The 27,520-nt window shown below is 31.6% G+C and overlaps 1 protein-coding gene and 1 long non-coding RNA gene across 2 annotated transcripts; one reads left to right on the top strand and one right to left on the bottom strand.

The window, feature by feature from the left end:
* Positions 1-239: 239 nt before the first annotated feature.
* Positions 240-16,578, bottom strand: LOC148624519 (uncharacterized). Its single transcript, XM_088567159.1, has 13 exons — positions 16,422-16,578; positions 13,241-13,310; positions 12,478-12,581; positions 11,878-11,984; positions 10,332-10,430; positions 8,016-8,126; positions 7,651-7,733; positions 5,964-6,155; positions 5,089-5,651; positions 4,716-4,787; positions 4,033-4,087; positions 3,024-3,224; positions 240-581 (listed from the first exon to the last, which is right to left on the bottom strand). The coding sequence occupies exons 2-13, from the start codon at positions 13,307-13,309 to the stop codon at positions 459-461; spliced, it is 1,779 nt and encodes a 592-aa protein (XP_088423285.1). The 5' UTR covers position 13,310; positions 16,422-16,578; the 3' UTR covers positions 240-458.
* Positions 16,579-16,826: 248 nt separating this feature from the next.
* Positions 16,827-27,147, top strand: LOC148624518 (uncharacterized). The gene is made up of 3 exons (XR_015919691.1): positions 16,827-16,979; positions 22,993-23,082; positions 27,051-27,147. It is a non-coding gene; the product is annotated as an uncharacterized LOC148624518 (long non-coding RNA).
* The last annotated feature ends 373 nt before the right edge of the window (positions 27,148-27,520 follow it).

Genomic DNA, 27,520 nt, shown 5'->3' with positions numbered 1-27,520 from the left:
TAGTGAGATTCAGCATATCAAAAAATTCAAATTTTGTTTGATGGAACTGCAGTTATTATGGAGAATGTCAATCCCAGACAAACAACAAACCAAAATCTTTGGGGTTGTATGATAACAGTTTTCTACACTATATTAGAAAGAGTAACATGGCATAGATTTTCCTTCAAATTTCCCTTGTCCAGATCCATTAGTGGGAAAGTGTATACCAATCAACTTAATAGTGAATAATAATATAAATGCAATGTTTTAGTTATATTCTTAAAATATTTTATAGAACTAACAAACAATAGAAATGCACTGCTAGATGGTTTATAGCAGATTCAATTTGGTTCAAACAGTTTTATTTGCAGAACACAACTGTATATTAAGTATAAACTGTAAAACCGACTCGAAATAAATCCCATAATTCCCAATTCTGGTCACACAACATGAGAGCACAGTACACTGTTAATCTACTTTCAATCTACCAGACTTTTGTCATCAGATTTGCCATTTTTGCTTATTGGTGCCTCTGATTTGGCACCACCCATACGTCTTTCTGCTGCCTTTCTGGGATCATATATTGCACGTTCTGGTCTCTCCTGAAAAATAAACATGGACTGTATGAAACCTAGGAAGTAAATGATAAATTTTAATTTTGTGTCCTCAGAAAGGAAAAGGTTGATGGGTTCTCCTAATGAATATTTGGGATTGCTACTCGTGATAAATTCAAGAGTGTAGCCTGCAGGGCAGCAGAATAAGAATACAAAAATGATGAATTTCTCTCACAAAAGGAAGAAATCGGGACAAGTGTAAGTACAAATTTCTTAAGTATCAGTCTTGTGACATTGCCACAACTTCCATAAAAAATCAACTATGACATCACTGAAATAGCCATTTAGATAAGAAAAAGAATATTACTGCTATATAACTCCCATTTTTATCAACTGATTAAATCTGCAAAAGACTTCAACTGCTTGATACAGAGTAGTGTTCCGCCTTTCTTATTTTCTGAGTTTTTATTTCTATGGCAGACTAATTCTTCTAAAAAGTGTTGAAATAAAATATGTTCTCTTCTTTAATAGATTTTACATGTTGCACACCAAGGCATGTATATTGCATCCAAATTTACTTTTTCAAGTTGAAACCTGGGTCAACTGCTCCCCAATGTTAAATATGATTTTTAATGATTTAATATTAACTGACTGGTGTTGTGGTTTTTCATTCACGTTTGATCAATTAACATATTGCTTTGTACTAGTCTGAGACACAAGCATGCTTCAAGATCACCATGGTGATTTGATAAAATAGTTATGTCATTGTTTACTTAAAATAAACTAGAGGCCCTAAAGAGCCTGAAAAGCTCACTTAGCTTGATATGCAACATTCTGTTTTTTGTAAAAGCAGCCATGTTTTTTTCTTGGATAAAAATTCCCAACGTTCATATCTAAGGAACAATCATATCAATTTTAATTTAATTCTGTCAAAATGTTTGAAATTTATTACATTGAAAAAAGCGGAAAAAGTCAAGGCTGAACAAATTAACACCAAAATTTGACCACAGATAGCTCTCACCATGCTGAAGACTTTTACCCAGTCCGAATTTTGCTAAACCTAATGGTTTTGGAGATTTATCAGTATGCTAAAAAATCTCTATGAATCTTTCTTCTATTTTTAGTAACAGAGGCCATATTTTTTCAATGAATCAAAAATACCCCAAACAGTGCAATGCAGAATAACCTTAGGAACATTTATGCTAAGTTTGGTTCTAATTAGTCTAGTAGTAGCGGAGAAGATTTTTGAAAGTAATAACATTAAAAATAGCAATGAAACATTGAAAAAGGGAAATAACTCCAATATGGCTTAACTAATTTACCAGAAAATTTGACCACATAAAATTTTATCATGCTGAACACTTTTACCGAGTCACAATTTAGCTAATCAAATGATTTTGGAGATATATGCAAAAAACTTCTGTCTGACCCCTATGTTCTATTGTTAGAAATGGCGGTCAGGTATTTCAATGGATCAAAAACCCCTACGCTAGTTCTATGCAGAATACCCTAAGAAACATTCATAACAAGTTTAATTCAAATTGGTCCAAAATAGTTTCAGAGATGAAGAGTTTTGAAAAATTGTTAATGATGACAATAGCTTAAATGGCCCAACACTGTTAAGAAAATTAACTTTTTTTAAATTGAACAAAACAATTTCAGGTTATCAGGGAGAAAAAATAAAAACAATACATTTTGGAACCTGTGTCACCATCATATTTCAATACATGCAGAAATATATAATAAAGTACGTACTGATGATAACTACATGTAAAAGTCATTAAATATGAGTCAACATTAACCATGATAGGAACTGCACATCTCCAATATGTATATGAACATGGTTCAAAGTAAAAAACTCTTTGAGTTATAGATTACACAAAGTTGGTACATGTACCACCAACAATATAAAGTGATGCAAAATGGCTCTGTTCAAATGTAGAAAATGTAGGAAAACTTTTGTGGAATTTTGCCAGAACGTAAGGTGTACATCTTCAACATGTATAAAATACTGCAAAGTTTTAATAATACTGGTTCTATAGGTACTGTCCACAACATAAAAAAGCAAAAAAATGGCCTAGTGCAACATGCTATAAATGTAAGGAATCTCCATAATAGAGGTGAACATTTTCAATATGTATCTAAGCACTGTGCAGAGTTTGAATAATTAAAGTTCAATATATTTTGATTTACAGATCACACAAAGTAGGTACCATTTACAATATACAATTGGCTCACCAACCCAGTAGTCAGACTTGTCTGACCCTGAATTATATCATATTTTATCTTGTGTTATCACAGATTACACAAAGTATGAACCCCCAAGGTGTGACAAATGGATGTAGTCAAGTGGCTACTAGACTTGCTTTCACTATTGTTGAAGCAGGTGAAAACTGAATACTTTTAGTGGAGAAAAGTTTTAACTATAACTGCCCACAGGAGAACCTAATGAGCTTCTTAAATGCAGCTACAATTTTTTAAGTCACATACCTTCCTCTTTTTCTTTTTTTCATCCTCAAAGCTATCGGAGGATTTCAGTTTACTTTCTTTACTGCTGTCTGTGTCTCTTGATTGTAGCATGTTTACATCAGAGTCAATTACTTCAGTTTTGGAACTGTCCTTTTTCACCGATTTGTCTTTAGAATCAAGAACCTTTTTTTCTATAGGTCTATCCGTAGTTTTGCTATCACTCTTAAAATGCAAAGGATAGGATAAAATTGTAATTTGAAATAGAATATTAACATAAAACTAAATTCTACATATAAAAAAATGTCACAGTATGCAAAGCTGTCTTAACCAAGTTTAAGTCAGTTTCTATTATTTTTTTCCTATTTAATATGATACACTTACTACCATTACCTGGGGTTGTAGTATAACAGTTTTAACAAGGGCAGAGCTTTCAGCTCTCATTTCACAAACCATAATCTTTTCTTATTGACTACTGGTGACTTTTATTTGCGGAAAGTATCAAACTGTGTAATTTTAATTTTTTACACATATTTTGAATGAGTGGCCTTCCACTTAAGTTACAAAATTGATACCCTAACACTGACCAATCAAAATGAAATGTAGTTGATACATATGAAATACAGCATATTCCTGTTAATCCCATAATTTATTTGTGTGAAAAATTAATAGAAATTGTCATTTCAAGGGAAAATACCTGATATTTTCAATGTGTATGTGGGGTATATTCTGTCGTATTATTAGATTCCTGTTTTAGTGTCTAGTCAAAGGAAAGAGAAAATATTGTTGTAAAAACAAATTTCTTAAGACAGAAGTATTTCACTAACAACATATTGTTGTTTTACCTATTTAGGTAAATTTTTTAGTAAAATTTGAAAAATATTTATGCAATTAAGAGGATTTTTCACATGGATAAGATGGGAAATGTTTTTGTTCTTTGAGTTTATTGCAATTAACAGGTATCCACTGCATTATTCATAAAAAATAGACTTGTTTTAGTCAATTATCTTATATTCACACATTTAAAACCTACTTTTGAAATTTCCCTCTCTGAACTGGATGAATGATCCTTTTTTGCCGTAACTTTTCTGTGAAGAGAAAATAATACTAATGTTTCAAGACTGACATGTGGCATGATAAATCAAAGCAATTGAAAGAACAGTAAAACCAGTTCTGAATGTTTTGTATCTTACCAATTTTAATTTTTAAAAATTGACATTGTGTACATGGATAAATCTACTTTGATATCCACTGTGATGCTTTGAGCACAAAATTAGACTACTATATTAAAATTTAAATCATTTTTTTTATCCAAACATTCTAGAAAGATAATTTAACTCAATAACTGAGCTTAAGAGATAAAAAAAACATTGTTAGTGAAGGGCAAAGTGCGTCAGCATAACAAATAAAAATTGATACATCTCCTTTTGTATTTAGTATTAAGTGCTTAACTAACAAAAATTCCTGAATCCTTACAATTTTTTATAATCCCAACTTCCTAATGAAAAAAATTCTTATGAATTATTCATTTTGAAAAGTGACATATCATCAGCAGTTATGTGCAAAAAAAAATTTGGTTGAAGATGTATATGCTATTACAAGTTTGTCCATGAAACACAAAAACATTAATACATGTACAAGTACAATGCCTAAAATTCAGTATATTTCTTTAAAAAACATCAACTTTTATAAAAAAATAACTTTGTTTTTAATTACTTATCAGTATCTGCTTTTTTCCTTTCTTCTCGACTTGATCCAGCATAAGATTTAGGTCTTTCTTCTCTGTATCTATATTACAAGAAATATTTCCCAAAATCAACTTTTAAGGATACTTTGTAATTAGTTTTGTCAGTAATATTAAATATTTAAAGTAACTATGAAATACAAGGTAAGTTAGTGTAAAAATACAAAATGAATGATTTACAAAAGTTCAGACAAAAAGGCATTTCCAACAGCTATTTTTTACTCCTTTTAACAAGATATTTTTGTGAACACATTTTGGACATAAAATAATACAAAGTAATTATAAATAATGCATTTCAAGACTAGGTCCTATGTATTTTTTTATTTATTACAACAGGTGTATTACCCTTTATCTCTATAATCCCAATCTCTATCCCAATCTCTTCCAGACTTTGGACGACCTTGTGATGCCCTATCCTTTCCTGACCTGCTTTTTTCATCACGATATCCTCTGTCATCACGATATCCCCTGTCATCTCTGTATCCTCTATCATCACGATATCCTCGGTCATCCCGATATCCACGATCATCACGATAACCCTTATCATCTCTGTAATTTTTAGAGTCTTTTTTATCATCCGATTTTCCTGTTTCCTTCTTTGTTTTATCACTATCAGATCCCTTCTTTTCCTCTGTTTTTGATTTTTCTTCAGGTTTTTCATCTTTAGAAGATTTTGGTCTTTGATCCAGTAAAGCTGCAGCAATTTTATTACTTTTCTCTCTTTTTTCTTTTTCCCTCCTTTCCTTTTCTCTGTTTTCTTTTGAAAATCTAAGATTTTCTCTGTCTTTTGCTTTACTTTCTGTTTTTTCATCTTTAACTCTGTCTTTATTAGAATCTTTATCCTTATCTTTGAAGTTATCTTTTTCTGCCTTTTTGTCCACTTCTTTATCTGTTTTTCTTAATACTTGCTATAAAAGCATGGATATATATGTAAACCTTTATGACAACATAAGCTCATGTGAATTTAAGTCACCCATGAACATTAAATTGAAGGGAAAATGATTCCATACAACTTTTTAATTGACATAATCTTCATCACTAACTTATCATTTTTCTTAATACATTTATTTTATGTCATAATTGTGGTTCTTTCACATATGCCCTCATTTTAATTGTATCCTCATGTATTCTTTAGAGGACTTCTTTTTTAAAAATAGTTTTACTTATATCTTTTCTAATTTTTGATTTATTTAACCAATCAAACCAAAATTCCTTGTCACCTTTGATATCTGTTCATCTTGAGACTTTTCCTTTAAATCAGAATCTCTCTCCTTTTGCTTTTCTCTGTCTCTAACTTTTTCCTTTTCTCTTTCTCGATCTCTTTCACGTTCTTTCTCTCTTCTTTTCCTTCTTTCTTCTTCTCTCATTTTTCTTCTCTCTAATTCTTTCTTCTTCCGTTCTTCTCTTTGTTTCTGCAAAACCACCAGACTAACATTTAAAGTAAACGAAGCAGAATTAAGTGTTTTGTTACTAACTTTTTATCTTCTAATTGAAAAATGCTAAAACCATAGACATCTCAATGTAAAATTATATAATTAAATCATCAAGTTCACCAAATTGTGTTGCATACGAAAAATTAATGCTTGTCGTTGAAACTTAACCTGGACCATTTGTGACACAAAAATGCTTGTTAATAAATAAATTTGGCACCTGCCTGTAATCATCCCTAGATTTCTGTAAGGAAATATATATACAAATGTATGCAGCAAAATCTCAATGTAATTTCTGCATACTATAGCCTAATCAGCAAACTAATATCTGTAATACCCGAACCCAGCATTGTCTTTCCCAAAATAGAGATACTTCCTGACATACATTTTTTAAATCAATCTTTTAAACAAAAAAAAGAGGCTCCCAGAAGCCTGAATCACTCACCTGGTTAAAGTTAGTCTTTCAAGGGCAATAAATTTAACAAGGAGTTGTCCAACAATTTTGACTCAAGAAGAATTTGGCAGGACTTATCATAAGGATCATTTTAGCAATCAAAAGTTTCTTTCTATCTATTATAATTTTCATGATATTGGCTGAAAACTGTAAAAAAAAAAACATCAAAAAAAAAAAACGTCATTTTTCATCATTCAAGGAAAATAACTCTTACAGGGAATCACCTGACAACTTTGAACCCAGAAGACTTTTGAAGGCCTAATAATAGGGATCATTTTAACATTTGAAAGAGTTTGGCTAAACCTAATGGTTTTGGAGATATATGCCAAAAACTACTCTCTGACCCCTATGTTCTATTTTTAGTAACAGCAGGCATGTTTTTCAATGGATCAAAAATCCTCACATCAGTTCTACGCATGATACCCTAAGAAAAATTCCTACCAAGTTTGGTTTCAATTGATCAAGTAGTGACAGAGGTGAAGATTTTTTAAAGAAATATCATTAAAAATAGCAAAAAAATGTCGAAAAAGGGCAGTAACTTCAACATGGCTTAACAGATTACATTGAAAATTTCACCACAGATAGATCTCATCATGCTGAACACTTTAACTGATCACCAATTAGCTAAACCTAACGGTTTTTGAGATATATGCAAAAAACTACTGTCTGTTCCTATGTTCTATTTTTAGTAATGGCAGCCATGTTTTTTTTCGACGGATCAGAAATCCCCATAGAAATACAGATATCACACTATTCTATGCAAGATACCCCAAGGAACATTCATACCAAGTTTGGTTCCAATTGGTCTAGTAGTATCAGAGGAGAAGACGACTACGGAAGACAAACGCCAAGTGATGGCAATAGCTCACATGGCCTTTGGCCAGGTGAGTTAACAAATGAATAGATTGAAACTGTAAGGAATATGTTCAAGTCAGTCGAAAGCTGAGGACTTCAGATTTCACATGTCATATTAACATACTAGTACAAATGTAATATATAACATGCATTGGTACAATAACAAACCTGTAAAAGAAGCCGTTTTTCTTCTCTCTTCTTTCTAATGTAATCAATCAACGGTGTTGTCACTTTCACTATTCCATTATTAGCTGAACATAGAAAGCAACAAACTGTAATCACAGAGACATGTCTTGCACGTGGTACACAGTTACTGTTGTTCAAAATATGAAAGTGACTGCAGGGGCATATTCATGAAGCAGATATGGAAGTGTGATTTTTTTATGTTAAGGCAACTATACATTAAATACCATTGACCTCGCATTAGATGTTCATGTTAAACTGACCTAATCATATGAAATAACATGAAAATCTTATACCCTCTACCAAAAAATACAGATATCACACTATTGTGATCCTTCATTCATTCCTACCTTTCATGTCCTTTTCTCTACTTTCCAGTTCTTCTAGATAGGCATCTATTGTTTGTGTCTCTTCTGCAGCCTCATTTTGCAAATTCTCAAGAAATTTCAAATAATCTGGATCTATGAAATAAATAAAGATTCTTAATTTGCTAGTTGTTGATTATCATACTTCTACAGTTGAGACAATCAAAACTTTTTTTCACAAAAGTTTATTGTAGCAGTATTCCCTACCCTGCCAATTGAAACCACTATACCTACATGTAAAAGAACAAACAGAATTTCAAATGAAACATACTGAGTAATAAAATTAAGTCATCTTAAGAGACACTTAAGGATATCCCCAATGTTGTGGTAAGGGCAATAAACTTTGCACATGGAAAAATGAAACCAAAAATTGCTATGCATTGCCATATTTTTCCCATGCCTGATAGTTGAAATTACATATATCCCAAAATGATTACAAAATTTGTCTCATCAAATTAGCAGTGTAGTAAGCACATTTAAACATCATAACACTATATTTGACAAAATATGGAAGCAATCCACAAAGCAGTTTCAAAGGAAATATTTACTGCTGATAAATGTTGAAAATACCCATAGGTCATGTTTTTTTTCTAAAACAAAATGCTGTGACTAGTGCTTTTATGATGACATTCAACCATCTTGATCACCTTTTGCTGAATTATTAAACAACCTTTTAAGTTGTTGTAGTGTGTTTTATAATACATATCACCTGTCAATAATTTGTAAAACAAAACAGTTAACTTCTTAATTAGCCTAAAAAAAAACTGAGCTTATTTAAGTGAATAATGTATTAATTTTCAAATTGTATTAACCCTTACCAAGCGGGAATCCTATATATACGGTTATGGACTGTTTTCCAATTTGTGAGTTCTGGCAATTTTATTTTTAACTTTGGAAACCACAATTTGATTTCATATGCAAGCAGAGTGAATGTGCTTTGAAATGAGGCTATTTTATATAGAGTTTGATAAAAAAAAAAATCAGGACTTAACAGCTGAACAAGAGGTCATGAGTTAAGAAGGCCACAAAACATTAGGGTAGGGCTCATTTCATGGCTTCTAACAACTACAGAATGGATCCATGGTGTTTCATTTCACCTGGTTTCTATAGAATAATGATATGATGTCTCTCACCACTCCCACGATGTCAACCCCATATACTAACCACTTCTGGTTTTAGGCCAATCTGAAGCCAAAATTTGCAAAAAATCCTCATTTTTTCCAGACGAGTGACCCCTCTGAGAACCCCTGACCTTCCACTTACAACTGTAATGAACAATTTTTGGCTTGAATTACCATCAAAGGGAAAAAGCTTTGGAAAATTGCACTCTGGACACTGTCTTACCCCTGGTGAGCACCACATTCGGTGAAAAATGACAAAAAAATCGCCAAATATGACTGTCATTTTCAGGCAATAGACCCATTTTCCAGCCCATATCCACACACACTCCCACCACCTCCTCACCCCATCCACCCCACCCTGTGATCTTTAACTTTAACTTATATAAAACAATCAGCATCAGCACCATGATGCAACTAATTTGCATGTTTGCAAAATATCGAAATATAGACATTTTTTTCAAACAATTCTGCATGGTGAGTGTTAACACTGGATATCAAATGTATGACAATCACTTGAAATCGTATTTTCACAATTTTTGTTTTTAAAATGGGAGCTTGATTTCCTTTGCTGAAGGTAGAAATAGGAGATTTAACTCTCCCAGGAGATAAGCACATGTATGAAATTTTTATTTACATACAGATATCTAAGATAATAGATCTTACTATTGGTCTCACTAACCACTTCTAACGTTTCCATTACTTTACATGTTCAAAAAGTAATTTTCAAAGTTTCACTGTGAATTCCCAGGACAAATGACATCTTAAAGTTGCATACCGTTGGAAAGCTTGGAAAATATGGCTTTCAAAATCATTATGCTAATGTTACAATGATTGTAGAAATTCTTCACAAAATTTACTTGAATAAATAATACTGAAAATCCACATTTTTACCTGTTCTGCTAACTTACAGCATGGAGGCAAATTACTCACACATAAACAAATATTCATACACTTTTGTAGTTAATTACATATATGATATTAAAGTACACATTCTCAGCTTTATTTTGACTACTTTTAATTATAATACACACAAATAATGTACTTACAACGCATATGTCTAGGTTCAGTGTGTTTTTGGTACTACATAGGGGGGTGGCCATTTAACCCGGAAGTGGTTAGTGAGACCATTATTTCTTTTTATCATTCATGCATTAAGAATTATAAATGTGAAAAATTATACCTTGCTCAATAGATCCCATCTTAACATCATGTTTTTTCGGCTTTCTACGTGGTACCTTTTGATATGGTGCTAATTCCACAATAGCTGGATATTCATTACCTTAATTTTAAAAGATAAAACATAACAAATTACATAAATTTTGAGACAATAAGAACAATGTTATTTGATATGACAGCAATAACTTGTTCTGTATACCAGTAGATGAACCAAACATGATTCTTGAAGATTTAAGTAACAGTCTTAATAAAAATCAGAAGTGTGGTTTTCTCAAAAATACAGATCTAAATACAGAAATGATTATTTTCACATAAAAATATAGCATATGTAGACCAAAAAAGCATTGTTTGTTCCATGGGTTTTCTAAACCATGAATCACCATAGGCAGTGTATGAACTTTATATAGACTGGTACTTAATTTGGAATTACATGTAGTACACAGGGTTTTTATTTGGTTTATTAAGCAGGTTTTTTATTTCAGGACGGGAACATTTGACAATTGAACAGACCCTGCTTTGACACACTGAACCCAATGTTATCTAACAGAGGTACGAGATAGCAGGTAGGCATGAAATCCACTGAGACACATTATTCTGACTCCAAACCAACCAAATGTCAAGCTATCTCCTATATGCCACTTATAGCAGGAGAAGAAATGACTACCAATTTTGAAGGCCCATGGTATGATGGGCCAGGATTGAACCCATCATCTACTGTACTAGAGGCTAATAAGCTATCCAAACACCACCAAGACAGTTGTTTATTTACCAAAAACATACTGTTAACCAGCTTATTTTTGTGAACAAATTAATTTTGTAACCAGGAAGCCCGGGAAATATTTTCATTCCATAAGTTTCTCTCAAATATAAGCCTGGGTCACCAGTGACATCATCTTTCTTTTGACTGGCTGAGCAGATATGACGTTATTTTATTTATTTTTATACCGGTATGTTGCAATATCCAAATTTAAAAATGAGGCGTTAAAATATTTCTTTCAAATACTTATATTATCTTTCAATTTAAATGGACAATAATTAAGTAAATTTTAATAATTTCATCTGGTTTTCACTTTATTTCATAAGCAGCAATTTACTCTTACTCATATATTGTGCATATCCATCGATGGTGACCAAAGTCTATATTTCTAGCGATCCTAGAATTGCTTATGATATTGGGTCAGGGAACCAGATTAATTACTTTTGCTGATTTCCAGAGCCAAAGAGGGAACCAAGGTTTTAGCGGTCATCAAAAGAATGTAATCCAGGGACAAAGAACAGACATGGAAAACAGACATACACAACAAAGAACATAAAATAACTAAAATAATATATACAATGTAACGAAAGCAAATGAGCAACTTGGACTCCACTAAAACTGGAAGCATGGACCAAGTGTACCGGTAGGGTAAGCGTCCTCAGCTTTTCTAGAAACACCATTAATCTTATAGAGGATAACAACAAATGTGCTTTGTTACAGCAAACATTTTTTTCTATAAATTACAAATGATAAAGAATACACAGTTTGAAATATCTATGTAGTGGGTACATACCTTTACCATCAACAAATACATATTCATCAAACTGGTCTCTAAACTTGTAAACATCCTCATAGCTCTGGAAATTTATGTATGCCCTAGTGAAGGCATTTTGGCCAAGGCTGTATATATAAATAATAATGTATCACCACACAGTATAAGACATTCAATTTATAATACTACTCCTATACATAATTCAATAACCATTTTCCTCTTCCTCAACAATGACTTTGAAGAAATAGTTTGAATTGATCTCTGTTTTTCTTAATTCTCATATTGTACCTTCTAATGTTAAAATTTACTTTTAGCCAAAAGAAAAAAAAACAGCTGCAAATAAAAAGTGTGATAAAGAAAGTCATGAAAAAAATATAAAGTAAGTGTCTAAAAATACCACTGTTCTCCATCTTGTATTTCATTGAAATTATATTAACACAAACAAAAAAGTTTCTGTTTTCAGCACTGGTCAATAAATATATGGGAAAAAAGATCAAAAATAAAAGGCTAACCAGCTCATGCTTAAAATATTTTATGATAAAATTCCCTCCTGCAACACACAAATTTTATCATTCATATTCTTGATTTACTCGTGATAGAGAGATAAAAAAAAAAACAAACCTCATATCAGCTCTAACAAAGTAGAATTCATGGCTAGGCAAGGGAGACAATTGTTCCAACAGAGTTTCTGGAGTTAAACTTGGTGGTAATCTTCTAATGACTACCTAAATGATTTAGATAGAACTTTTATTTATTTCTTGACTTGGGTACTACTACAAAATGTATTATATCAAATTTTGTTCCACAGTAAGTGAAAGCTTTATTTATATACATATATATTTCAACATTTGACAGTAAGTTCTCTTGTGGAAAATGTTTTGCCCAAACAACAGATGAAGGGAAAAACATGAGTCAATAATTTGATTTCTGAAGTGACACACTTTCTGACTGGATAATTTTTTTTTTTTATCTTTCATCTAATTGACAAAATACTGTTATATGACTGTGTGCTGGTAAACTAATACAGTATTAATAGTGCCAGGAAGTTGCATAGACTAAAAGATTTTTTTACAGACACTGTATATACTGCATTAGGTTACTCACTGACTGTGTAACTAATACATGTAATATATGTTTTTGTTATATACCTACACATGGTTGACTTTGTATACGCTGAAGTGCTTGTGCTGGTATATGTATATTTACCGGTTTTTGGTTGGTGATTGCATCAATCTTTAAGACATTCAGACTTATTGCTTCTTTTAATTACATTTACTTAAATGTAAACATAGAAATGAATAAGACTTTGTATCAACAAACTTTTTTTATCATTTATAGTTAAAAACCTTGCCAGATGCTTTATCTTTTGAATGTCCAAGCTTACTTTTGTTGGTGGACTGTCTTTCTCTTTCTTTTTGTCTACTAATTTCTTTCTTTCCTCATCCAGTGTCATACTGATAAATAAACAAATGTCTAAAATCAGATTTTAATTTTTTAATAGTTAATATTTTAAGATTGGGATCACTTCTCTAATAGCATTCACTTGTTTGAAGTGTTATACCCTACATGTATTTGAGATGCAAGTTTAAACTTTTTACTGACATTTTTATAAATATTGAAGACAAAGCAGAAATAATTACTTTTACATTAAGGTATTTAATGAGTGTGCATTACATAAAAACAACTGAATATTCACTTAGGATTGAATGATTTCTATAGAGACCTTGACCTATTGCCACTTTGATCACTATATTGATTCAAACAGCACTTTTTTTAAAGTTTTATCCTTAAGTCAATGTTGTCTTCCTTGCCAATTAATTACATATTTATTGACTGAAAGAAAAAAAACAATAAAGATTCACTAACAGTTGATTTCCTTAACTAAATCAGATTTCATAATCCCATAGTAATTCTGCCATCTTTGTATCAAGGCAATACATTGTTGACAATTTATTCTACAAATGTGTAATTTCTCACAAATTTGAAAATAAAGAAACAACTGGTAGCAACAATATAAATCTGCAGAAAGCTCTTTCGACAGAAAAATGGGTTTTTAGTCAAATCTCTATTACAGACAGATCTAACATTGCCTAGGTTTAATTCCACAGATTCAATTTAGTAGTAGACTCAAGCCAAGGACTCTCCATTTCTGACCTAGGACCTTGGACATTTCATTAACCTGGGTCTTGGACATTCAACCCCACTACTGAATAATTCATGTATCCATGTGTCACATCCCTCCAACTTCTATATTATGAATTGCAGTGATGTACAAAAGTTTTACACTTTTATAACACTTCATAATAGTCCCTGTGTTCAAGCTTATAGCCAGCACAGCTCAAGCTGCAACAAGAGCGGACAGCTCAACAACATCATGCACGTGCAAGTTAGCTGGCTGCAGAATAGAACAAAACTTTAATGTTTAGACGTGACTTGAAACAGACAGAAAACAACAGAGAGTCTTCAATTATCATTTTAAAAACAACGTCATGAATGTCAAAAAATCTAACCTAAATAGCAAAAGAGAATTGAAAAGTATCTACACTGTTTAGTTTATTAAGACAACACATGGCTTCAATGTTGTTTCACTTTAGTCCAGAAATCAGTTCTGAAGACAAACAGTATTAAAATTAATCATCCTTTACAATGAAACCAAATGCTGGTCAAAAAAGAAATGCTGTGCCCGCTAATAATTGACGCCTCCCATATTAACTTTGCCCTCTTACTATTTACATCTGCCTCATTAAAATCATATATTAAAATTAAATCATAATAAGAAACTGCAAAAGCCTGGCTGATGTTCCCTATATACATGTGTTTAGATACAGACCCAAACAGTGAAGGCTATATTTTTATATAGCCTAGCTGGGCGAGTGGTCTAGGGCACAGGACTTTGTGCAGGCTGTGCTGCCATAGATGTCACAGCGGTATATATACAGTAAGGAAGTGATTGTTTGGACTTTTATTGCACATGCACATGTGCAGTATTTGTTACAGAGAGTTTTGGATATTCCTGTTGGTCGAGACATCAGCAATATAACATCATAGCAGTGCATTTCCAACAAATTCAATTGTTTTTAAGGTCTGTCCCTCTTAGTTAGAGCCTAAAATCGTAAGACTGTCAAAATCTTCAAAGGAACTTGAAGTTTCCTGCTTGGTCTACACTTTGGCTTTTAAAATTTAATGAAACAAAGTGTGTTGTTTTATGTCTCCAATAAGCTGTTTGTTATTATTATTCCCTGAATGGGGTTTATTTAAACCAAGTCTCTGTAAGGAAGGGGTTAGAAGTTCACATAAATGACAGTTTGAAACCCACTGACCACATATGATAACTTAGCAAAAATGTACATTTTCGTTTTCATCAGATATTTTCATGTTCTGTAATCTGCATTTTGACTATATAAAAAATGAAAGATAAACATAAAATACTGGTACATACTGAAAAGTGTAACCAGAACCATACCAATTTTTCCCCATACCCACATTCTATTTTGCTGATTTCTTCATTATTTATGTGATATTTCTAGCTGATAATTTGTACACATTTACAAAATGACATGATGGCTTGGCTAGAATAAATGATTTTTAAATTGTATTATGAATATTTGATATTTATTCAAATTTCAGTTTTCAAAAGTACCGAAATGTGTAACCCAAAATTTCCATACCCAAAATCAGTCAGGTATTTTTGTTATTTGCACAATTTTATTATACATATATCACATTAAAACACCGTAATATTATTAAAATATTCAAGGGAGATAAATTTAAAGCGCATCAGATTCTATTTATGAGACTTTCTTTTTCAGTCTGGATAATATCGTATCCATTCTTTGCTGGTACAAGTGATTAGTGCTATAGTACAGTAAGGACTTCAAACTCTGACATTTCTTTTTTGAAACAATAATCAATATCAAACCTTTCAAAATGTTATCCAAAGTCTTAAAGTGAAGTTTTAACTACTGAATGTTTTCAGAAAAAAGAGAATTTGAGACTGGAAAGTGAAAAGTAGCCTTTTATTAGTTTGGTACAGTAACTTCCAATTACACATTTCAGGACTTTTGAGAACATACAATTGACTGAATTTGAAAATATCGTATAGGAGAGTTTGCCAATCTAATTAATGATGTTATATTCACTAATTTGCATATCATTAAGTGTCAAATTGGTTGGCAAATAAACAACTAAATAAACAATTGTCAATTTCATGATTAGAATCTCAATTTTCAAAACTTTATAACTTTGTTATTTTAAATCCAATGTTGGTTCTGTAAAATGTTTCATTTAGGTAATCAATTCATACTTGTATAATTGTATGGGAAATTATAACTCTTTTACTTGAAAAATAAATTTGTAATGTTTTTAGTTGAAAACCTCTTTCTTCATAAAATTATAATTAAAATCTTATGCTTATATAGTCTAATTACTGAATATGCCTCAGCGAAGGACTAAAAAGGTTAAGTTGAAGAAAGCCCTTCTGCCACTGCCAGGCTCTGATTAATCATTAGGGTAAAGTTCATGACTGGCTGAAATGAGAGGAATTAATTTTGGAGAGTAGTTCATACCTGGCTAACGAGATCTTCGAAAAATATCAGCAGTGGATATGAATAATCTTAATGAACGATTCAATCATTTCTATCATCAATTGATTGACTGGTCCTAATAATACTGAGAGCGAAGCATTAAGGTACTCGATAAAAAAGAAAGCGAACCAGTTAAAAGACAGCTAGCAATTTACAGAAATAAGTAGTCAATTTCGTGCGTGTTACTGAATATAACAAAGTATTAAAATTATAAAATTACTAAAGGATTGAAAGAATATAACCACCAAATTTACAATCTCAATTTTGAGATCTGAAAATAAATAAAACTGATGAAATAACCTTTTAAGTAGTTATAATAATATCGTCTTTTTTCCTCTGTAATTTTGTAACCGTTAAGGTACGTCGTACAGATTTTAGATCTCTAAAAGTGCAAGGTCAAGGGCAAATCAAACTTCTGTCATTTATATATCAAAGATGTGGTATGAAATTTTACCATCGTTTGGCATTATATATGGATTGCTTGTTGCACCATGTGCTTGTAATATCTTTTACAAAATGCAATTCATGAGGAATGGTAAAGTAAGTGTCATTTGACAACGTTAAATGGTCTGTTGTTGTTCAGCCTACTCAGTCACTGTACTGAAAAATATACAAATGCTTGACTGGCACAAACTTTAACGGGAATATGGTTATGACCCACTTATAACATGTATGGAATATAAACAACATGATATAACGTTAACATAGTGATATACTGCATAAATTGATAAAATCAAATCAATTTGTTTCTTATTTTGAAACATTTTATGATATAACGTTAACATAGTGATATACTGCATAAATTGATAAAATCAAATCAATTTGTTTCTTATTTTGAAACATTTTATATATATAAAGAAATCAATTTTAGGCTATGTACTGACTTAATATGTGGAAGGTGAATATTAAACACTCCTGAAGAAACATATGAATTAAATAACTTATGTCCTTTCATAATTAAGTCCTTTCATATTTTTGTTAGTACTATCATGAATAGCTTCCTAAATGGTAAAACTTGTCATAATGTACAGTTTTTATTGTCCTTATGCATTCTCCTATTGTTATGGTCTGCAATTTGTGTGGACTGAAATGTTTGGCTTGGTTAGGAACTGTTGGTTATAATGGTCTGAAACATCTCTGGTTCAAATTGTCTGGTATTAACAAGCTGATTATGTCATTTCTTTAAAAATCAGGTGCCATATTTTGAAGATTTGATATGTATTTAATCATAGAAGCTGCATGTAGCCAAAATTTCCTAGACTGGTGTGGTTTGCTATTAGATTTACCAAGTATAAGGAATGAAGCAGCCATGATGCAATTATTAAGTTCCTTACAAGCAGAAACAGGATATTGATGTTTTTTTTTTTTTTTTGTCATAAGAATACTGAATCCTGTTGATAATACAACCATTAATGCTCCCTGTGAGCATACTGGTATTAACAGTATTTTTACAGTTAAGTCGGAATTATTACTTTTGTTTATTTTTAGTAGTTAATTTTTTGGAGTAGGGTTAAGCATTTTGATTGATATTATTTATAGTGTATTGAAAAAATGTTCTTCATCTTCAGTTACTCCTTCTTTGCAAATTTGGAACTTTCTATCTACTTTTTCTTTATTAAGATGTCTGCCCTTTTCTATCATTAAATTATGAGTGCAAAGACGATTCTTAGCAATTGCTGCTCGATCCTTAAAAAGTTAAAGCATATCAAACATAAGGTGGTCTATAACCATCAACATGATTGGTTCTAAAAAAAAATCTAATTTTGAAGAGATATTTAGTTTTGCATTTTGGCATTGAATGCCTTGTTCTTTATTTCTTAAAATTCATGTTGTATGCTGGGTCTCACTGCATCATGGCAGTTAATTGTTTTCTAGTCTGAGGAAGAACAGGACTCATGAAAGTGGATTGTATTTTTTTCTGAAGTCAGTACAACATCTTATTTCAGTTAGAGAGGAAATTAAGAAATTAAATAAAGGAATGATTGAACATGCCCATAGAAAAATTTGATTGTACATGTAGCTGAAAGTCACTGAAAATTTTGAGTTTGTCCCTAATTTTTCTTTCCTTAGGAAAACTTGATAAATAAGTGATTTCAAAGTTAACAGCTAGCCTGTAGTTCAAGCACAACAAATGCTGTAATTGTGCATCACTCAATGTTCTTGTTCTAGCAATGCCATGATACAATGGGACCCATGATTGAATGGGAACAAAGTATACTCCAAATCAGGGCATAATTTGGTATTCAGTATTAAAAAGAAGTGACTTATCTCTCTCAGGAGTGATAGGGAGAAGTGACCTTTGAATAGGGAGAAATGGTGCTTCAATGCTAGAATATTTTATCACATCAATATGAAGTATGACATGGACGTCACATGTAGTCTAATGATTAATAAACTAAAAAGATAAGCATGATAAGTATACTACTGTAATTTAATTTTCTATGCTGCAAATAAATAAAGATAATAAATAACTATAATTGAATACACTACATATTTGGATCAGATTGTCTTTGAGAACTTGTTCTTAGTGGCATGTTCTAAAAATGTTTGGGCCTCCATGTAGTATCTTTCTGAAAAAGAAAAAGATAGTTCATGTAAACCATCTGTGTATAGTCATTGTGATGAGTGCATTGGTATTGTAGACGATATACCAAGCTATTCAACCTGAGCAGTTATGCATGTATGTTTGCATTGTTTAAACTGAAGCACTATTTTCAAATTGATAGTTTATTTTATAATTTCCAATGATACATGTAATTGATAACATAAGTTTCACAGACTGATTTAAATAAGTTACAATAGTTAATTCCATTTTGACAGCTTCTTCATATTTTATTTTGGCCTAATCAAATTAAAGTGTAACTAAAAAGATCCTCTCATACACAAATTCAAGCTTAAATTGCCAGTTAAAAATTTTCTTGTAAAAAAACAATAGTAAGCACTGTAGGGATCACTTATTCAGTATATAGATTAATTGCCATCAAAATTAATAAGTTCATCAAGGAATACAAAATGTGTCTTACCTTTTGTGATTGTTTCTTTTATTTTTGATCTCATAAATTCATTCAGTTAGGTTTTGCTGGTGTTCTCCATTTTTCATGCCACCTAAAGGGATGAATTGCTCCCTGTATTAATTAGAACTACCGAAAATAAATTTAGCTTCACTCATTGCTTCATAAAATGCTGCCATTTATTACCTGGAAATGTTAGAGTTATCTCTCTTTGGGCAAATTGCACTCTTAAAAGAAAATACATGAGCTCGCACTTCCAGCTTTTTAAAAAAAAATCTTGGCAACTGAAATCTCCATTTTGCTGCCAAAATTATGCACTGATAATTATGAAGAGTTAGAATTATTTGTAAGATTAGTATTCAGAGTATGAGTAAATAAATATTACTGGTACTTAACCAGATTTCAGATATCACTTATGGGTTTCAAGTAATAAGGGGCCAGAGGGCATATAAAATATCAACTTTTTAGCTAACCTGGACTAAATTTTCCAGTGAGCTTATGCCATCACTTTGCATCCATTGTCTGTAAACTTTTCACTTTTTGCTCTACGACATGAAAACTCCTTGACCAATTTTAACCAAATTTGGCAGAAATGATGTACAGAAGTGCCTTTATAAAATATCCCCTTTAACCCTGATTAAACAAGATGGGCGCTAGAGGCCATTTAAGCTTTAAATGATCAAATGATATGACATGATTTCAAGTTCTCCAGGTGAGTGATTCAGGCTCTCTAAAGCCTCTAGTTTATATTTGGTCTGATTTTGAATTTTTCTTTATTAGATTGTCATGAAAATTCCTGCCTGCATTCTTCAATCAGATTTAAGATACCTCTTATGCTCTGTGGGAAATAAGGTACTAAACTGGCCAATGCCCACAAAAATCAACAGGAATTTTTTGGTCTGATTTTTAATATTTTTTTTTATGTGAAGATTCCTTTTGAAAATCCCTGCCTGCATTTTTCAGGTAGTTCTTTTAACTTGAATTGAATTTTAAATTGAGTTCATTATTGTGTCCAAACCATCTATTTGAACTGTTAGAGCCTATCTTTAAATATCGAAGGCTAATATTGTGTCCACCCTTGCCTAAATTGAGCAGAGTTCAACATGTTGCAGTCATATCATGCTTGGTGAAGTCGTTTTTTGTCAACATATTATAGTTAAGGAGCTATTGCCCTTTATAGCAAAATGAGTTCAAAACCAAACTACATTGTGTTCTAAGTTTTTTATCCTTTTTTTTCCTTTCACAAAGCACGTCACTAGAAATCCCTAATTAGGGTACACATATTTGATTTGCTTACTTAAAGTTATGTAGATGTATGTATTTCAAAATAAAGAGTAAAATAAAATATGTGCTTGTATTAATATCATACTCAGTGGTCGCAATTGCCCAATTCAGAAGAGTGCATTCTGGCCTAATAGCTTGACCCAAAAAGCCCTGTGCTTTTTCATGTTTCAATTTCATTTTGTTATTTAGAAGTGCCATCAATCAGACAAAAGGTGTTAATTGCTGTCTAAACAAGTGAGAGAAAGTTTTTATGACCAGTAAATAAACATGGAGAAGCAATCAGCTGATTAGGGTTGTCTATTGATGATTTACAAGTAGAAAATAGACTCCATTGGACCTATAACAATTTTATGGGCAGCCGATCATTTGTTAAATAATGATTAATTTCTACTGCACAGAATTGTGTTCAACTATGTGTGTAAACAATTATAAAATTTCATGTTTTGTTTTTCACATTGTCAGCTACCTCCTTTATGATTTTCAATTTTTTGTTGTTGTATTTCAGGGGTACAGTATATTTGCTAAGCGTTGTGTTTGCATAATAGTTCTGAGAAATACTATTCCTCTAAATTAGTGATGATTTTGGAAATTTGGTTGCAGCAATCTTTGTCATATGTTACATTTCCTAACACACTTTACCTTATGGTATGCAGTAAATGTAATGAAATACATGTCCAAGTTGAACAAATACATGTAGAAGGTGTTAAAAAGAAATGTCAAATTTCTTGATAATGTTATTTCACCTTTTTATGAGCCATGGCTTATGGACTTGCGCATTAATTGATTACAAAGAGTAATCAAGGGGACCAAGGTTATAGCGTTAATCAAAAGAATGTAATCCAGGGACAAAGACCAGACAGGGAAAACAGACATACACAACAAAGAACATAAAGTAACTAAAATCATACATACAAAGTAACAAAAACAAATGAGCAACTTGGACTCCAGTAAAGACTTGGAGCATGGACCGGGTGCACCGGTAGGGTAAGCATCCTCTGCTTTTCTAGAAACACCCACCGAGTTGTTCATGAAAAGTCAAGTCCGGGGCAGACAAACGAGGAAAGGAAAACTATGACCCTTGGAATAAAGCAGTTGTCATGGTGCAGATGGATACACTATAATGATCCACGATTTCATGATGACGACCATAAAACTTCTGTAGTGATGAAACAACATAACCCTGTTCCAGAAGCCTATTTGTTAGAGTTCTATCGCAATACAAAAAGTGCGTAGTTTCGGCAAGCTCTGGCATAACATAGATGCGATGTAGTCAGCCTCATAAGAGTGAAGGAATAGGTCAGCAAGTAAAGTAGCACAATTTCTACCCATTAGAATGTTGACCATTTGTTGGAAAAGGCGTCCACCACACTTGACAAATATGTTGTCGGTTGAAAATTCCCGCATTTTGTAAACATCTTCCACTGTATATTTGGAAGATGTTTTGGAATTATTTCTTACAAAGTATGAGGAATCTCTACCAAGAACTATATATTTGTATCTAGGTGTACCATCTTTTTTGGAAAAACAACGATGTATAATGTTTGAAGTCGGGATTCTAACTGAGTATGGGGAATAGAAGTATACAGTGTTGAAAAATCATGGGTTTTAATGCTATTATATTCAGATAATAGTCTTGAACTGACTGTCTCCAAAAGATCTTTAGAATTTTTCAGGATCCACATTGAATTAATACCACTACAGGAGTAACAAGTGTTGTGGTAGGACTGCAGACCCTTTTTGACAGTTGTGAGTATAAAAGTTAAAAGTTTTGAAAGAGGTTAAGTGGTACATTTGCAGATCCAGCTATGAAACGTTGTTTGTATGGATTCTTGTGGAGTTTAGGAATCACAGTCATCGTCCTTGATAAATGAGTAACAGAAAATATGGAAAAAAACTACAAAATTGTAAAAAAATACAAAATGTAGAAAAAAGGCAAACAACAGGAAAAACTGCATCGCAAAAATGTGCCATTCTCCAACCTGAGAAAGTACCTTTTCCTCTACTGACATCTTGCCCTATTCAATTTCTAGCTGGAACACTCATACTACCCTTGATAAATTTACTCCAATACTGTTATATTGACAAATCTTCACTTTAGCAAAGATAAATAAGTACACATAAATTTTTACAAGATTCTTGCTTAAAAGGGGGAAGAAAATCATAAATATGTACTTGTAGATGATGATAAGGACTACAGTTTTATGTGTACAGTGTACTGGCACCATAAATACTACTTCATGATTTTACAATACTTTCAGACTCAACCAAGAAATTGGCTAACCAATAAGTGGGATCATATGACATATAAAAGAGATCTTTATATAACTGGAAGTGAATATATACCTCGGGTGAGTATAGCTTAATGTGACAAAAATCTCAGCAACAGCATGAGAATGATTTGAAATTTGGTATTCAACTAGCTTCATCTTGGTGGGTTGTAGCTTGTGTACATGTAAGCCTTTAAGGTTCATTGTACATCAGCTTTTTGTTTGCAGGAATTATTTATTATTTTTTAGGGTGTATTAACCATAAATTTTCTTCACAGACATTTCCAATGGCAACCCCTCATTTGAAATTTGGTATGCAACTTTATTATACCCCCTTCTAACAAAGTTTTGGGAATATATAGGAATCACCCTGTGTCTGTCAGTCTGTCTGTCCACATTTCTTGTATTCAAAACTCCTCCTAAACTGCGCAAGGAATTTTGATGAAATCTTACAGGAAGGTTGAGTATCATATGTAGATATGCATGAAGGAATTTAATTGCTGTCAGAGGAATCCATAGGGAGAAAATCCAAATTAAGGGTTAAAACCTTGTAGGTGCAACTCTTCCTATACTGCTCATGGAATTTTTATGAAATTTATAGGAAGTTTGAGTATCATCTGTTTTTGTCAGGAACTTTCCTACTGTTTTTGAACTATTCACAGAATATAGTCCATATATAATCCCTTTTATATCAATTAAAATCACTTGCAAAACTATTTAATATGTTTCAGACAATTATTCTGCCTAATAATATTCTCTCATTGCTGCAAATAAAACAAAAATCTAGATTAAAAAAAACAAATGAAAATTTGAACGACTTATTCAAATTTTGGCCTTGAAATTAAGATGTTTAGTTATAAGTTAGCTTTCTGGAAATTAAGGTTTTGCAAAATGTGTCAAGAAGTATTTGATGTGTTAAACATAATCTATTTAACTCACTTATTAATTTTCATCCTTTCATCAACATTTTATAATTGACACACAGGAAGTGAAGAACAGTAATTTGAACCAAGTAAAACTGGAAGGAAAATTCAATTTGATCAAAAGCAACTATCTAGGAAAATATTTTCTTAAATAGAGTTTTCGAATAAATGCAAATTAATTTTTGGACTGATTTAAAAAAACTGAAAAAAGTGAAATGGGACAAAACTTGTATATGTGTGTGAAGTAGGAAACTGTTTAACTATTGATCTACATATCATATCCATACCTGTTAACCCTCCCACATTAGGGGAAAGACTCTCACAAAATCAATGACAAATTTAGAATAACCATATAAAAATGTAAAATTTGTGGTCGGGTTTTGGTTAAAATTACAATGTTTTCTGTGCAAAATACAAAATAATTGATTTTTAGCTCACCTGGTCAAAGGCCAAGTGAGCTATTGCCATCACTTGGTATCCATCATTCAACATCATTTGTTGTCGTTAAAAAATTTTCAAAACTCTTCTTCTCTGAAACTACTGGATTAATTAGAACCAAACTTGGTATGAACCTTCTTTCGGATTATTCTGCATAGAACTGATGTGAGAATTTTAGATCTGTCGAAAAACTTGGCCGCCATTTCTAAAAATAGAACATAGGGGTTGAACTGAAGTTTTTCGCATGTACATGTACATGTATCTCCAAAACCATTAGGTTTAGCCAAATTGTATTTATTGCTGAAATGATCTTAATTATAAGGCTTACAAAAATCTGTTGTTTTTTTTTTAAGTTTTCAGCCAATATCTTGAAAACTATGATAGATAGAAAGGGACTTACAATTGCTGAAATGATCATTAATTATGATAAGGCCTACAAAAGTGTATGGAGATCCAAGTTGCCAGACTCCTTGTTAGAGTAATTGCCCTTGAAAGGCAAAAAAAATGGTGTTTTTAGCAGTTTTCAGCCAATATCTTAAAAACTATAATAGATAGAAAAAAACTTTCAATTGATGTTATGATCCTTAAGTCCTACCAAAATTTTCTTTGTGTCAAAATTATGAGACAACTTCTTGTTAGAATTATTGCCCTTGAAAGGCAAAATTTTAACCCGGTGAGTGATTCAGGCTCCTGGGATCTTCTTGTTTACATAAAAAAATTTGCTTTTACATTGAAATCTCCCACATAAGACTGTGTTTCTCACATGAACTGTTACAAAGATTAACAGGTATGCATATTTCTGAAATCAGTATTGAAGATTAACATTCAGATTAAACATTTAAGAAAAAAAAACAGTTCTAAATACATGGGTAATGCTAATTTATGACTACAGTTTTATTTTACATCGTGTAATCTTTGGGTCATTTGAAATTTTGTGTAGAGTACTATTTTCTCGAGAAGTGAAAACCTCCAGTGCTAAGAGCACTTTCATTTCTATTGATGTGAGCTCACTTTTGGTAATTATAACTTTATAACAAAAATTTTGCTGTCATATAATGGGTTCCATGCAATATTGTCATTTGTATTGTTATCCATAGACACTCCATTTTTGTACAATGTCTTGAATATACATTTTCGTAAATCCATTGAACTTGATAGAAATATACAAGAAGGTTCCAAAACTTCATAAGGAGAAATTCCCTACTCTTTCTGAACACTACACAAAAATGTAGTCCAAATGTAGTTCCTTTTATATCATTCAGTACCTCTTTTATAACCAGTAAGTATGTTTCTGACAATTGTTCAGCTCAATCATATTCTATAATTTCCACAAATAAAATTAAGATTTAGGGACTTCTTTTTGGCCTTGAAAGATGTTTAGCAATAAATTTGCATTTAGGGAATTCAGTTCTTGCAGCATCATGTACAGAGACATTAACTATGTTAAGCATGTTCCATTTAACACAATTATCAGTCAAACTTAATCCTGTCATTAATATTTTATGATTATTAAAAAGGAAGTGAAGAGCTGTGAATTTAACCAAGTAACCCTGGCAGAAAAAAATTCAAATTGGTAAATAACGTCTAGTTTTGGAAAGTGTTATGTTCATTAAGCTGTACTTGGTTTTAATTGTGTATAAGTATTGTGTGGGATATATACTCTTTTAAATAGTTTCTGAATGTAAATGCAAATTAACTTTTGGACTGGCTTAAAAATTTGTGAAAAAGGTAAATTGGTACAGAATTTATAAATGTGTCAGAACTTGATACTGTTTACATATTTATTACATTTCATACTTCAGAAATTAGTAGTTGAGATTGACATTCAGTTTATTCACATTAGGAAAAACAGTTTTGAATAATATCGGAAATGCTAATGTATGATAACAGTTTATTGTTGTTTATGCTACAATTTTCACAAGAACCAAAACCCTCTAGTGCTAACAGCACTTTGTTTTATTTTTGGTTTCATTTTTGGTCCGATTTCGAATTTTATTTCTTTTTTTGATTCCTTGAAAATGTCAATCAGATTTTAGGTATATCACTTACAGTTTTTGAGCTATAAGGGGTCAAAGAGGTCACACATGAAAAAAATTGACATTTTGATTTTTGGTCGGATTTTGAAAATTTTTAATTGAATTTCAATTTTTGTGCTATATTGTGCCCAAACCAGTTGTTGTGTCCATAATAAATTATGAGTACTGGTAACCTATGCTTAAGTGTGTCAGAAAGTAATATCGTTTTCCACACTTGCTTCAACTGTTCAGTGTTTGACCACTGCGGCCATATCATGCTGTGCTTGGCGAAACTCTTTATACAATCAATAGATTAGATTTAGAAAAAGTGGGTATTTTCCCATTTGGCACCATTACTTTGAAATGCTTCCATTAATTTTCATTGAACTTTAGATAAATGTCAATTTTTTCAAACTTTACACAAAAAAAATGTTTGCCGTAATGTGAATAAATTGAGTTTGTTTATTCATAAGAGAAATTCTTGGTCTTTTCTTGTTTTCCGCTATGCTTCACTCATTAAAAAAATTTGATTTCTCATGCAGTTCTGGAAGGGTTTTTCTTGCAAAGTCAATATGGGGCACCAGGTATACACATGTTTTCAACATGATAATTAATTCTACATTCAATATTAATATTTGTAATTTAATTTTTTAAGAATCTGTTTTGATTTCAGGGATTGGAGTCGATACCAGATGAAGAGAAGTGATGTCAATGAACTTGATATGTAATTTTTTAGAACATTTCTATTTATAAATAAAAGTACTGGAATATTTTTGTATAACAAATTATTTCTACCATGATGACTATTTACACAAAATATTCAATACATAAAACTTCTATGGGTTTATCATACTCTGGTTTTATATCCAGGACATACAACATGTAGCCTATCACTTGGCATCAAATGTTTTTGTTATTTATAATTGTTTGATTACATATTATAAGTACCTATTTGTCATTTTTGTCCCTTGCCATTATATGGTTGGTGACATAGAAATACTGGTGACTGTCCTGGCACAATTATGGACACAAATTATCAGAAACCTCTTGATGGATTTTGTTTAAATTTTGCAGGATTCTTAGTCACCATTTGTAGTTGATCAGATGGACTGCCATTTTTGTTTCATAAATTTTACAGGAGTA

This window comes from Perna viridis, chromosome 2 (genome assembly GCF_037379345.1).
Source record: "Perna viridis isolate PV_CMFRI_1.1 ecotype Kerala chromosome 2, ASM3737934v1, whole genome shotgun sequence".
NCBI classification, from domain to species: Eukaryota; Metazoa; Mollusca; class Bivalvia; order Mytilida; family Mytilidae; genus Perna; species Perna viridis.
The sequence above is the reverse complement of the archived record's forward strand: the minus strand, read 5'-3'. Positions and strand labels throughout refer to the sequence as shown.

What these genes read in the sequence shown, in the direction of transcription:
- LOC148624519 (XM_088567159.1), bottom strand. Translation starts at nt 13,309, where the DNA reads ATGACACTGGATGAGGAAAGAAAGAAATTAGTAGACAAAAAGAAAGAG. An exon ending in TTTGTTAGAGCTGATATGAG is followed by an intron (nt 11,985 to 12,477) that starts GTTTGTTTTTTT and finishes TTATATATACAG; the next exon opens with CCTTGGCCAAAATGCCTTCA. An exon ending in AAAAAAAGAAAAAGAGGAAG is followed by an intron (nt 582 to 3,023) that starts GTATGTGACTTA and finishes TTTATTTTTCAG; the next exon opens with GAGAGACCAGAACGTGCAAT.